The 10159-nt window shown below is 51.2% G+C and overlaps 2 protein-coding genes and 1 pseudogene across 3 annotated transcripts in view; 2 read left to right on the forward strand and 1 right to left on the reverse strand.

Moving 5' to 3' along the window:
* The window catches only part of LOC144735855 (mitochondrial amidoxime reducing component 2-like), a 38546-nt gene that overhangs the window by 14129 nt on the left and 14258 nt on the right, over window positions 1-10159 (reverse strand). The window lies entirely within an intron of this gene.
* On the forward strand, window positions 3412-4088 carry LOC144735856 (vascular endothelial growth factor A pseudogene; annotated as a pseudogene).
* Window positions 5656-7725, forward strand: LOC144735788 (vascular endothelial growth factor A-like). The gene is made up of 4 exons (XM_078618310.1): window positions 5656-5663; window positions 6235-6402; window positions 6471-6634; window positions 7718-7725. The coding sequence occupies exons 1-4, from the start codon at window positions 5656-5658 to the stop codon at window positions 7723-7725; spliced, it is 348 nt and encodes a 115-aa protein (XP_078474436.1).

Below are 10159 nucleotides of genomic sequence, written 5' to 3' on the forward strand. Positions count from 1 at the left end.
ACCTGGCCCATGATTCCCATGCTCCCTCCGTTAGCCGCAATACGCCCATTTCTTACTGGCGTAACGCAACGACTCCCTGATGGCAACGTGTTAAAAATTACTCGTGATATGAGAGTGGCCGATGCCCCCGTGTCTATTAACACGCGTAGTTCCATCCCCTCGATGTAGCCAGCCTGCTGCCGATGTGCCGGCCGACGCCGCCACATCCTGGTAAGCCAACTTCCTCCATTGGGTGCTCGAATGTGGCCAGCCGCCTAGAGTGGGAACTTGCTGTACCTCGTCGATGGTTAAGGGATGTGGGATGTAAATGACGTTCAAACTCTGTGACGAAGATGCGTGATGTGGTTCGGGCCAGGTGTCTAGTGTGTCACGACTTGCCTGCTGGGGCTGTGGAGTGGACGTCGGCGGAAGGTTGGATGTAGGCGACGTCGCAGTTGATCGGGCGTCGCTCCGGCATCCTCGGGCGATGAGTCCAGGCTGACCACATCTGAAGCAGGTGATGGCAGGTCTCTGCTGCGGGGGGGGGGGGGGGGGGGGGAGGTCACCTCCCCCCTAGGCCTCCAACCTCAAGGTAGCGGCAAGGTCTGCCCCTGTCGCTGAACCCAGCCTTGTACTGCCACAGTCCCTTTCCTCTCCAGCTCCGGATCCTGCTGCACCGTCGTGTGATTGCTCCTTGCCGATCGGGCAGTCAAGGCACGGCTCAACTGGGGCTCACGTGCCCAGGCTACTACCCGAGGCCGCCGGTTCATGCTGTCATGAGCTTGCAGGCACCTGGCCACCCATAGGGACGTCTGCGCTTCTTCACCAACGACAGGCAGCACGATCCCCGTCTCCTGCGCCAACACCAGCAATTTTTCCATCGTTAGCGAGTCCAGTGCGGCCTGATCCATACGTGGATAGGCCGCCTGCCCAAGCGCCATCAAAGCGCTGTGGTAGGCGAGGGGCGTTTCAGCCTCCCCCGCCTCCGTTGCTAGGAACTTCTGCCGCGTGTTGGATAGTGGCTCAAAGACGGCCGCCATCTCCCCGTAGGCCCGTTGAAGTGTGGCCCTCGACTTGACTGGAACGGCTCGGAATGCCGCAAGAGCGTCGTCGTCGAGGACCATTGGCAGGATCCACAGAGCCCTCCTCTGTCAGCTCTATTGACTGATAGGCCGCACCAAAACGGCGAGTAAAAGCGGCCCAGTCCCCGCCGATAGCGACAATTGTTTGACGGGGGGCAGCCGTCGCGGCTGATCTGATGCTCTCTCTTGCATTCTCAGAGCCGGCTCGGTCGCTCCCCGGGACGCTGTTGCCATGGCGATCGGTTGCCACGTCGCGTCGACTGCGGGAGCAATGGCGGCCGGTTGCCGCGTCGCATCAGTCGCGGAAAAATGGCTGCCGTTTCCCGTGTCGCGGCCAAAATGTTAGCCGTTTGCTGCGTTGCGGCCATAATGGCGGCCGTTTCCCGCGTCGCTTATGCCGCGGTCGTGGCAGCATGTGGGCGATGATCGCACTGGCTCCACCGCAGCAAGCGTGGTGGCTGGCGATCGCGCAGGCTCTTCCGTCGTGTCCCATTCTGTGCTCTCCGCGGTGCCCCTGCTCGCCGCCGTCGTGGCCAGCTGCAGTGAGAGCTGCGCGACGGCTGTAAGGAGCAGGTCGAGCCGTCCTGCAACCTCATGCCACCCCTCCGTGGTTAACGGCTGCAGCTGCCGGCCATCCGACTCCGTCTTCATCCTGCCATTGCTGATCGTTCCAGGGTTTCTTTGACCGGGATCCCTGTTCCCGGGGTTGCTTGGAGGGAGGCTTCTTCATCTTCCTCTCCTTTCGTCTGAAGTTGCTTCCAGTGGGTTTTTTTCTGCTGTATCTTAACATTTTATTCTTTCCACTCCTGACACCAGTTGTAACCACTCCGGACTCGAGCTGTAGAGGTTTCTTTTATTGCACGTAATGTAGCTTAGGACCATGTCGTCATGAGATAATGCCGACGTGGAGATCATATGACTGAGCAAACAGTGACGACGTGAAGACAGTGATGATGGCCCAAGTCCCTCTCGACAGCCCCGAACATCCCTTCTTGCCCTGCTTTTATCCTCGTGGATTCTCTGGGGGAATTTCCCCAAGTTGTCTATTTTGGACACTCTGGGGAATTTCCCAGCCAAGATCCTCCAGACTTGCTGGCGCCTTGTCTTCACATCGAGACTTGCTGACACCCTGTCTTCACATCGAGACTTGCTGACACCCTGTCTTCACATCGAGACTTGCTGACACAGTCTTTACAACTTTATTTTCTTCACCTTTTATTGGGATTTATTTTCACCAACAGTAAGTGTCTTGCTTTATACACATTTGTGATCAGTTGTTTGTTTATTTAGACTTCTTATTTTTCTTCCTTTGTTCTTTTCTGTTGTTTTCACTCTTCAGGGCGTGACTGTGCTCTCTGCAGTGTATTGGTGCCTTTGTTCTCCGCACATCCCCCAATTTAATTTCATAGTTGATTTCATAATTACGCTTTTCTTTATTTTCATTTCGATTTTGAGTTCCTTTGTTCCTCAAACTATTTTTGAGTGTTGTGATTTTTTTGATTAAATTTTTTGTCCCTTTGTCTGGTGTGGTTCCAAGTGAACACATCCGTGTTAACACTGTACCACTCGAGTTGGTGTGAGTACAGTGCATCCCCTTTTGACCCCCCTTGTTTTGTGCTGTGAGCGTGTTTACGTTATTATCTTTTTGTTGGTGTGCTTCTTTTTCTACATTTTTCTTTTTTTCTTCTCTTGTAAAATACTGAAGACTATAACATGTATTAATTCTAGATTTGAAGCTTTCGTGACTGCAAGGATTCATACTCTTAGTTCTTTCGGTAAAGTCACGTAGGTAAAGTCATCTACGTGACTTTACCGAAAGAACTAAGAGTATACTATAACATGTTTCACTTTTTCTCCAAGAGAGCTCTGCGTGAATAGCAGTGAATAGCAGTAATAGTATTACGCTGGTTAATAACACAGAATAGACCATCTTCATATCACTATTTAAAAATGTTTTTTTTTTATCCTGGCTACTGAAAAAATAGAGGCTAGCTTTAATAGTCATGTGTGTAACATATCCCACAAACGGGGAAAATGTCCACCCGACCCGTAACAATGTATGCAAAAGCTACCGCGCCTATGCAAGGATAGTCTCTGGGGCCTGCAAGGCGCCTGCAGCAGCAGCAGCTGGCGCCTCCACGCAAGGCTGGAATCCGCTGCTCGGCTTCCACCGATGTCCCGATCGAAGTCTACGTGGAAGCGCTGGGCACCATCGTGCCCGAAGGCTCAATAAAGTATGCCTCCAAAATGAGCGGAAAGGTGATTTTCTTCATGGAGTCTGAAAAGATGGCGCTTGACATCTTTTCAGACTCCATTAAGGGGATGGAGGGGAGGAGGGAGGGCAGGGAGGGGACAGAGGGAGAGGGAGGAGAGAAAAATGAGAGAGGGGAAGAAGTGCCGTGACCTCGCCATGACCTCGCCGTGACCTCGCCGTGACCTCGTCTGTGTTGTGGCTACAAGTGGCTCATTGAGGGCGACCTTGAACTTTGCAGCTGTGGTACTCGCTGGCTGTGGACGTGTGGGACCAGCACAATGGCACCGGGCCAGCCCACGAGTGTTTCGTCTGGACAAAGTCATCTGAAGAATGGAGTGATGAAGTTTGACGAGGTGATGACGCGGAGTTAATGCCAGACGATGGAAACGGTGATCGACATCCTGCACGAGTATCCAGATGAGGTGGAGCACTTCTTCCGGCCGTAGTGCGTGCCGCTCTTACGCTGCGCTGGATGCTGCAATGACGAGAACCACGAATGTCTCCCCACAGAGACCGCCAACATCACTCTACGGGTTTATAAATTCAAACTACGCCACAATGCAGGTTATGGAGAAATGTCTTTTCAGCAGCGCACCAAATGTGAGCGGAGATCACGAGAACGACAAAAATCTCCGGGCTTGTGCAAACCATGCGTGGAAAGGCCAGACACTGACACCTGCAGGTGCTTGTGTATCCTGTCAGTGGCACATTGCAAACATCGGGGCTAAGAGCTGAATGAGCACAGCTGCAGGTGTGAAAGACCAAGGAGATGAAAATACCATCCCATCCGCCAACGCCGATGGAGAAGAAATCGCCCAGTGTAGTAAACAAACTGGTGTTCATCTCCCGGCAGAGACGTACTTGCTCAGAGACGTACTTGCTCAGAGACGTACTTGCTCAGGATTTGTCTTGGTGTATTATCTGACATCTGCTGAGCTGACTGAAGTGGCACCAATATTCTCACAGTCGGAACTATGGAACATTTTAGAGGGAGTGCATGGCTCAGAAGAGTGACTGCAGCTCTGTCAAGGTGGCAAAATGTGGAGGCAATTATAGCCTCCCTACTCAATATTGAGCAGGACTTCAAGCGACACGGAAAGTCGTCATTTGGAAAGGAAAGGGATCAGGTACTTCCTGAGCCAAATAACTACGTGGAAAGAAAACACACCTGGCAACATCTCCACTGACACATAATGCTGCAGATAGCCACAATTAATATGAATGGGTGTAGAGGTGCGGTCAAGAGACACTTTGTGCTGTCGCTCGCAAGAAAACACAAAGCCTCGGTGCTCTTTGTGCAGGAGACGCATCTTACAACCAGCGAAGAAAATGAATGAGAAACAGAATGGAAAGGAGATTTGTTTTTCAGTCACATTACTCATTATTCTTCAGGAGTGGCAACGTTATTTGCACCAGGGTTTACACCCACCGTAGTTAACCAAGTTGAGGTAGTACCGGGAAGAGCCCTCAACGTAGCAATCAAACTTAATGACATTTCTGTCCACCTCATAAATATCTATACACCCATCAATGATGCGGAATTTTTCCAATGCGTTACAGAACTATCTCAAAAATATCCCAAATGACGAGTATCTGCTTTAGGGGATTTTAACTGTAGGCCGAATGTCCTCGACCGCACTGGCACCGAGCAGTGCAAAAGCAGTGTCCTGAACACTTTGCGGCAGGTGCTCCGCACGTACAGTCTCGTAGACGTGTGGCGGACGCAACATCCAAAGCAGCAAGGTTTCACCTTTACAAGAACCCGAGCTGACAGGACACTGTCGCAGTCAAGGATTGACCGTTTTTACATCTCAAAAGACCTTGAAAATAGTGCAGTTTCATCCAGTATTTAGGCAGCACCACTGTCCAATCATCACCTTATACTACTGTAATGCGAGCGTAAACGGGGTTCGCTGCTGGGCTCTGGCCCAATCATACGGCCCGGTGTATTGGGGGGCGGAGCCCAGTATGGGGGGCGTATGGGAGGGCCCGCCGTTCACCTCGGGTCCAATCGGAAGCGAGGTGAATGGGGGCGGAGCCAACAGGGCGCTATGGGAAGGCCGGATCTGACGGTCCGGAAGGGGAGGAGACAGGATCACGTGGTAAAGGGGATATAGGTGGGAGCCCGGAAGGGCTCCGGGTCAGTTGGGAGAGTCACGAAGCTGGACCACGTTGGGTGGCCGGAGGGAATCCGCGCCATCAGCCACGTGGCTGGAAGAGCTTCGGCACACCGTCGGCCAGCAGTGTGCGGAGTGGGGGAGCGGAGGAGGCCTCGTTGGGAGCTGTTTTACTCCAATCCATCGTACAAGCGCCACGGTGGTCCGAGCTGGAGCATTGCCCATGGGACTGTGACCACGAACACATCTCCGCACGGGATTTCTTCCCTGTGCGGATTATACAGCCACTGTCGCATCTTCAAGGCCCTGGTTTCTGCCTGGCTGGAATTTTGGTACGCTCAGTTGACGGGGGTGTCGCATCTTTCTTGACACGTTGGATTACCGAGGGTGCTTTGTGTCATGTGGCGAATGCAGGGGATCTGGTGATGGGTTTTTGAGGGCGGATTTTCTTGTTGGTGTCTAGGAATACAGTAGCACACAATGGCATTTATGTTACACGGGAAAACCGTGTATTATCTTTGATTTAAAAAAGGTGGCATAAAAGCAAAAAAACGACATGATGAATGAAGCAAAGTGCCGAAAAACCGAGCTTCTTTCTGCTTCTTCTGATAGTAAAAAACAGGAGGGAGGGGAGGGAGGGAGGAGAGGGGTGAGAGAGATAAATGAGAGAAGGGAAGGAGTGCCGTGACCTCACCGTGACCTCGCCGTGACCTCGCCTGTGTTGTGGCTACAAGTGGCTCATTGAGGGCGACCTTGAACTTTGCAGCTGTGGCACTCGCTGGCTGTGGACGTGTGGGACCAGCACAACGGCACCGGGCCAGCCCACGAGTGTTTCGTCTGGACAAAGTCATCTGAAGAATGGAGTGATTAAGTTTAACGAGGTGATGAGGTGGAGTTACTGCCAGCCGATGGAATTGGTGATCGACATCCTGCACGAGTATCCAGATGAGGTGGAGCACTTCTTCCGGCCGTAGTGCGTGCCGCTCTTATGCTGCTCTGGATGTTGCAACGACGAGAACCACGAATGTCTCCCCAGAGACCGCCGTCGTGCGTGCCGCTCTTATGCTGCTCTGGATGTTGCAACGACGAGAACCACGAATGTCTCCCCACAGAAACCGCCAACATCACTCTACGGGTTTATAAATTCAAACTACGCCACAATGCAGGTTATGGAGAAATGTCCTTTCAGCAGCGCACCAAATGTGAGCGGAGATCACGAGAACGACAAAAATCTCCGGGCTTGTGCAAACCATGCGCGGAAAGGCCAGACCCTGACACCTGCAGGTGCTTGTGTAAGCGGTCAGTGGCACGTTGCAAACATCGGGGCCCAGAGCTGAATAAGCACAGCTGCAGGTGTGAAAGACCAAGGAGATGAAAATACCATCCCATCCGCCAACGCCGATGGAGAAGAAATCGTCCAGTGTCGTAAAGAAACTGGTGTTCATCTCCCGGCAGAAACGTACTTGCTCAGAGACGTACTTGCTCAGGATTTGTCTTGGTGTATTATCTGACATCTGCTGAGCTGACTGAAGTGGCACCAATATTCTCACAGTCGGAGCTATGGAACATTTTAGAGGGAGTGTATGGCTCAAAAGAGTGACTGCAGCTCTGTCAAGGTGGCAAAATGTGGAGGCAATTATAGCCTCCCTACTCAATATTGAGCAGGACTTCAAGAGACACGGAAAGTGGTCATCTGGAAAGGAAAGGGATCAGGTACTTCCTGAGCCAAATAACTACGTGGAAAGAAAACACACCTGGCAACAACTCCACTGACACATAATGCTGCAGATAGCCACAATATGAATGGGTGTAGAGGTGTGGTCAAGAGACACTTTGTGCTGTTGCTCGCAAAAATACACAAAGCCTCGGTGCTCTTTGTGCAGGAGACGCATCTTACAACCAGCGAAGAAAATGAATGAGAAACAGAATGGAAAGAAGATTTGTTTTTCAGTCACCTTACTCATTGTTCTTCAGGAGTGGCAACGTTATTTGCACCAGGGTTTACACCCACCGTAGTTAACCAAGTTGAGGTAGTACCGGGAAGAGCCCTCAACGTAACAATCAAACTTAATGACATTTTTGTCCACCTCATAAACATCTATACACCCATCAATGATGCGGAATTTTTCCAATGCGTTACAGAACTATCTCAAAAACATCCCAAATGACGAGTGTCTGCTTTTGGGGGATTTCAACTGTAGGCTGAATGTCCTCGACTGCACTGGCACCGAGTAGTGCAAAAGCAGTGTCCTGAACACCTTGCGGCAGGTGCTCCACACGTACAGTCTCGTAGACGTGTGGCGGATGCAACATCCAAAGCAGCAAGGTTTCACCTTTACAAGAACCCGAGCTGACAGGACACTGTCGCAGTCAAGGATTGACCGTTTTTACATCTCAAAAGACCTTGAAAATAGTGCAGTTTCATCCAGTATTCAGGCAGCACCACTGTCCAATCATCACCTTATACTACTGTAATGCGAGCGTAAACGGGGTTCGCTGCTGGGCTCTGGCCCAATCATACGGCCCGGTGTATTGGGGGGCGGAGCCCAGTATGGGGGGCGTATGGGAGGGCCCGCCGTTCACCTCGGGTCCAATCGGAAGCGAGGTGAATGGGGGCGGAGCCAACAGGGCGCTATGGGAAGGCCGGATCTGAAGGTCCGGAAGGGGAGGAGACAGGATCACGTGGTAAAGGGGATATAGGTGGGAGTCCGGAAGGGCTCCAGGTCAGTTGTTGGAGTGAAGAAGCTGGACCACGTTGGGTGGCCGGAGGGGATCCGCGCCATCAGCCACGCGGCTGGAGGAGCTTCGGCACACCGTCGGCCAGCAGTGTGCGGAGTGGGGGAGCGGAAGGACTGACGAGGAAGCGCGTGCGGGGCGCGCGTGAGGAGACGCTGGTCCGCGGTCAGGGCCAGCGGGTTGCGAGCAAGAAGCTAAATAAAAGCGCAATGGAGACCAGCAGTGTGTGACGAAGTCTTTTATTACACTACTTAAAATTAAAATACGAGGAGTCCCAAGGGGATCGGCATACTGGCATTTCAATAATGCCCTTTTTCAAGACACCACCTTCAATGATCTTTTTGGGGTCTTCTGGGTGGAGTGGCAGGGAAAGAAAGATTCGTTTAATATCCTAACACAATAGTGGGGCATAGGGAAAGTACACATAAAAAAAACTGCGTCAGTTGTATGCCTGGAGAAAAACAAAAAATATTGACCAAAACATTTGTGAGCTAGAGAACAGGGACCATAATTTAGAGTGAAGGCGGAAGGTTAGGGACAATCCAGGCCTACTTGAAGAATGTGGAAACCCTAGAGTATCTAAAAGGGTTGCATAAAGAAAAGGCAAAAGGGGCATTTATTCGCTCTTGTTTTAAAGATACCCTTGATATGGACTCTTGCGCGACATTTTTCTTCTCATTAGGGAAGCAAAATTGTAGACGCAAAGCTATGGAGAATGTATTTGATGACAAGGGGCTCCTTGTTTCAAACAATGATCAAATAGCTACAACTGCAGCACAGTATTATGTAAATCTCTTTTCTCCAGAGCATATATCCACAGTGGCCCAGAATGAAATCTGGAAGGACCTGCCTACTTTGGGCGAAGAAGACAGGGACCTTCTAGAAGAAGAGGTCAAACAAAGTGACAGACATGGCAGTGAGTGCCCTGGCCAGGAACAAATCCCCAGGGGTTTATGGGCTGACAGGAGAGTTTTATCACCATTTTTGGCACTCCATACGCAAGGATTACAAAGCTGTTCTAGATGAAGCAGTGGAGACCAACGTGATGCCTCAGTCCTGGAGGAGAGCCGTGCTCACACTGATTCCAAAAAAGGGTGACCTCAGGTACCTCAAAAATTGGCGTCCAGTCTCAGTGCTGAGCACAGATTATAAGATTCTCACGAAAGCTGCGTCTGCAAGGCTTAAGAGGGTGCTGGCTCAGGTTATTGCCAATGACCAGGCATACACTGTTCCAGAAAGGACCATCCATGATGGGATTTTCCGAGTCAGAGATTTGATCAGTCTGTCGGAGCATTTGAACTTTCCGCTTGCCTTTCTCTCCCTTGGTCAAGAGAAAGCCTTTGACAGGGTTGATCACCAGTATCTTCTTGGCACTCTAAAAGCTTTTGGTTTTGGGATTCGCTTCATAGAATTAAGTTGCCGTACAACATGGCTCATTGTCTAGTTAAAGTTAATGGTGGACTAATTGCTCCTATACATTTCAAAAGAGGTATCAGGCAGGGCTCTACTACGTCAGGACAGCTCTACACCCTCGTCGTGGAGACTTTTCTGCATCTACTTCGACGCCGACTCACCGGACTGACTGTAAAGGAGCCCAGTATGAGAGTGACCCTCACAGCATATGCCGATGACATTCTCCTTTTTTTATTGAGTTTTGACGACATGGAACGGCTGGACGAGTGCCAAGAGGTTCACTCCCGTGCGTCCTCCTCCAGGATAAACTAGGAGAAGTGCAGTGGGCTGCTTGTTGGGGAGTGGGACGAAGCCCGGTTCCTTCAGTTGGCCAAGACAATAACGTGGAGCAAAGAGCGTCTTCACAATCTCGGTGTGCTCCTGGGACACGGAGAAAAACCACTGCAGGAAAATTGGGATTTCTTTGAAGAGAAGGTGAGGAAACGACCGGAACCTTGGGGGCGCCTGTGCAAGTCTCTCACATTTAGAGGAAAAACCCTGGTGGTAAACCAGTTAATTGCATCCACCTTGTGGCACCG

The sequence above is a fragment of the Lampetra planeri genome, chromosome 57 (assembly GCF_965212315.1).
Source record: "Lampetra planeri chromosome 57, kcLamPlan1.2.h2, whole genome shotgun sequence".
NCBI classification, from domain to species: Eukaryota; Metazoa; Chordata; class Hyperoartia; order Petromyzontiformes; family Petromyzontidae; genus Lampetra; species Lampetra planeri.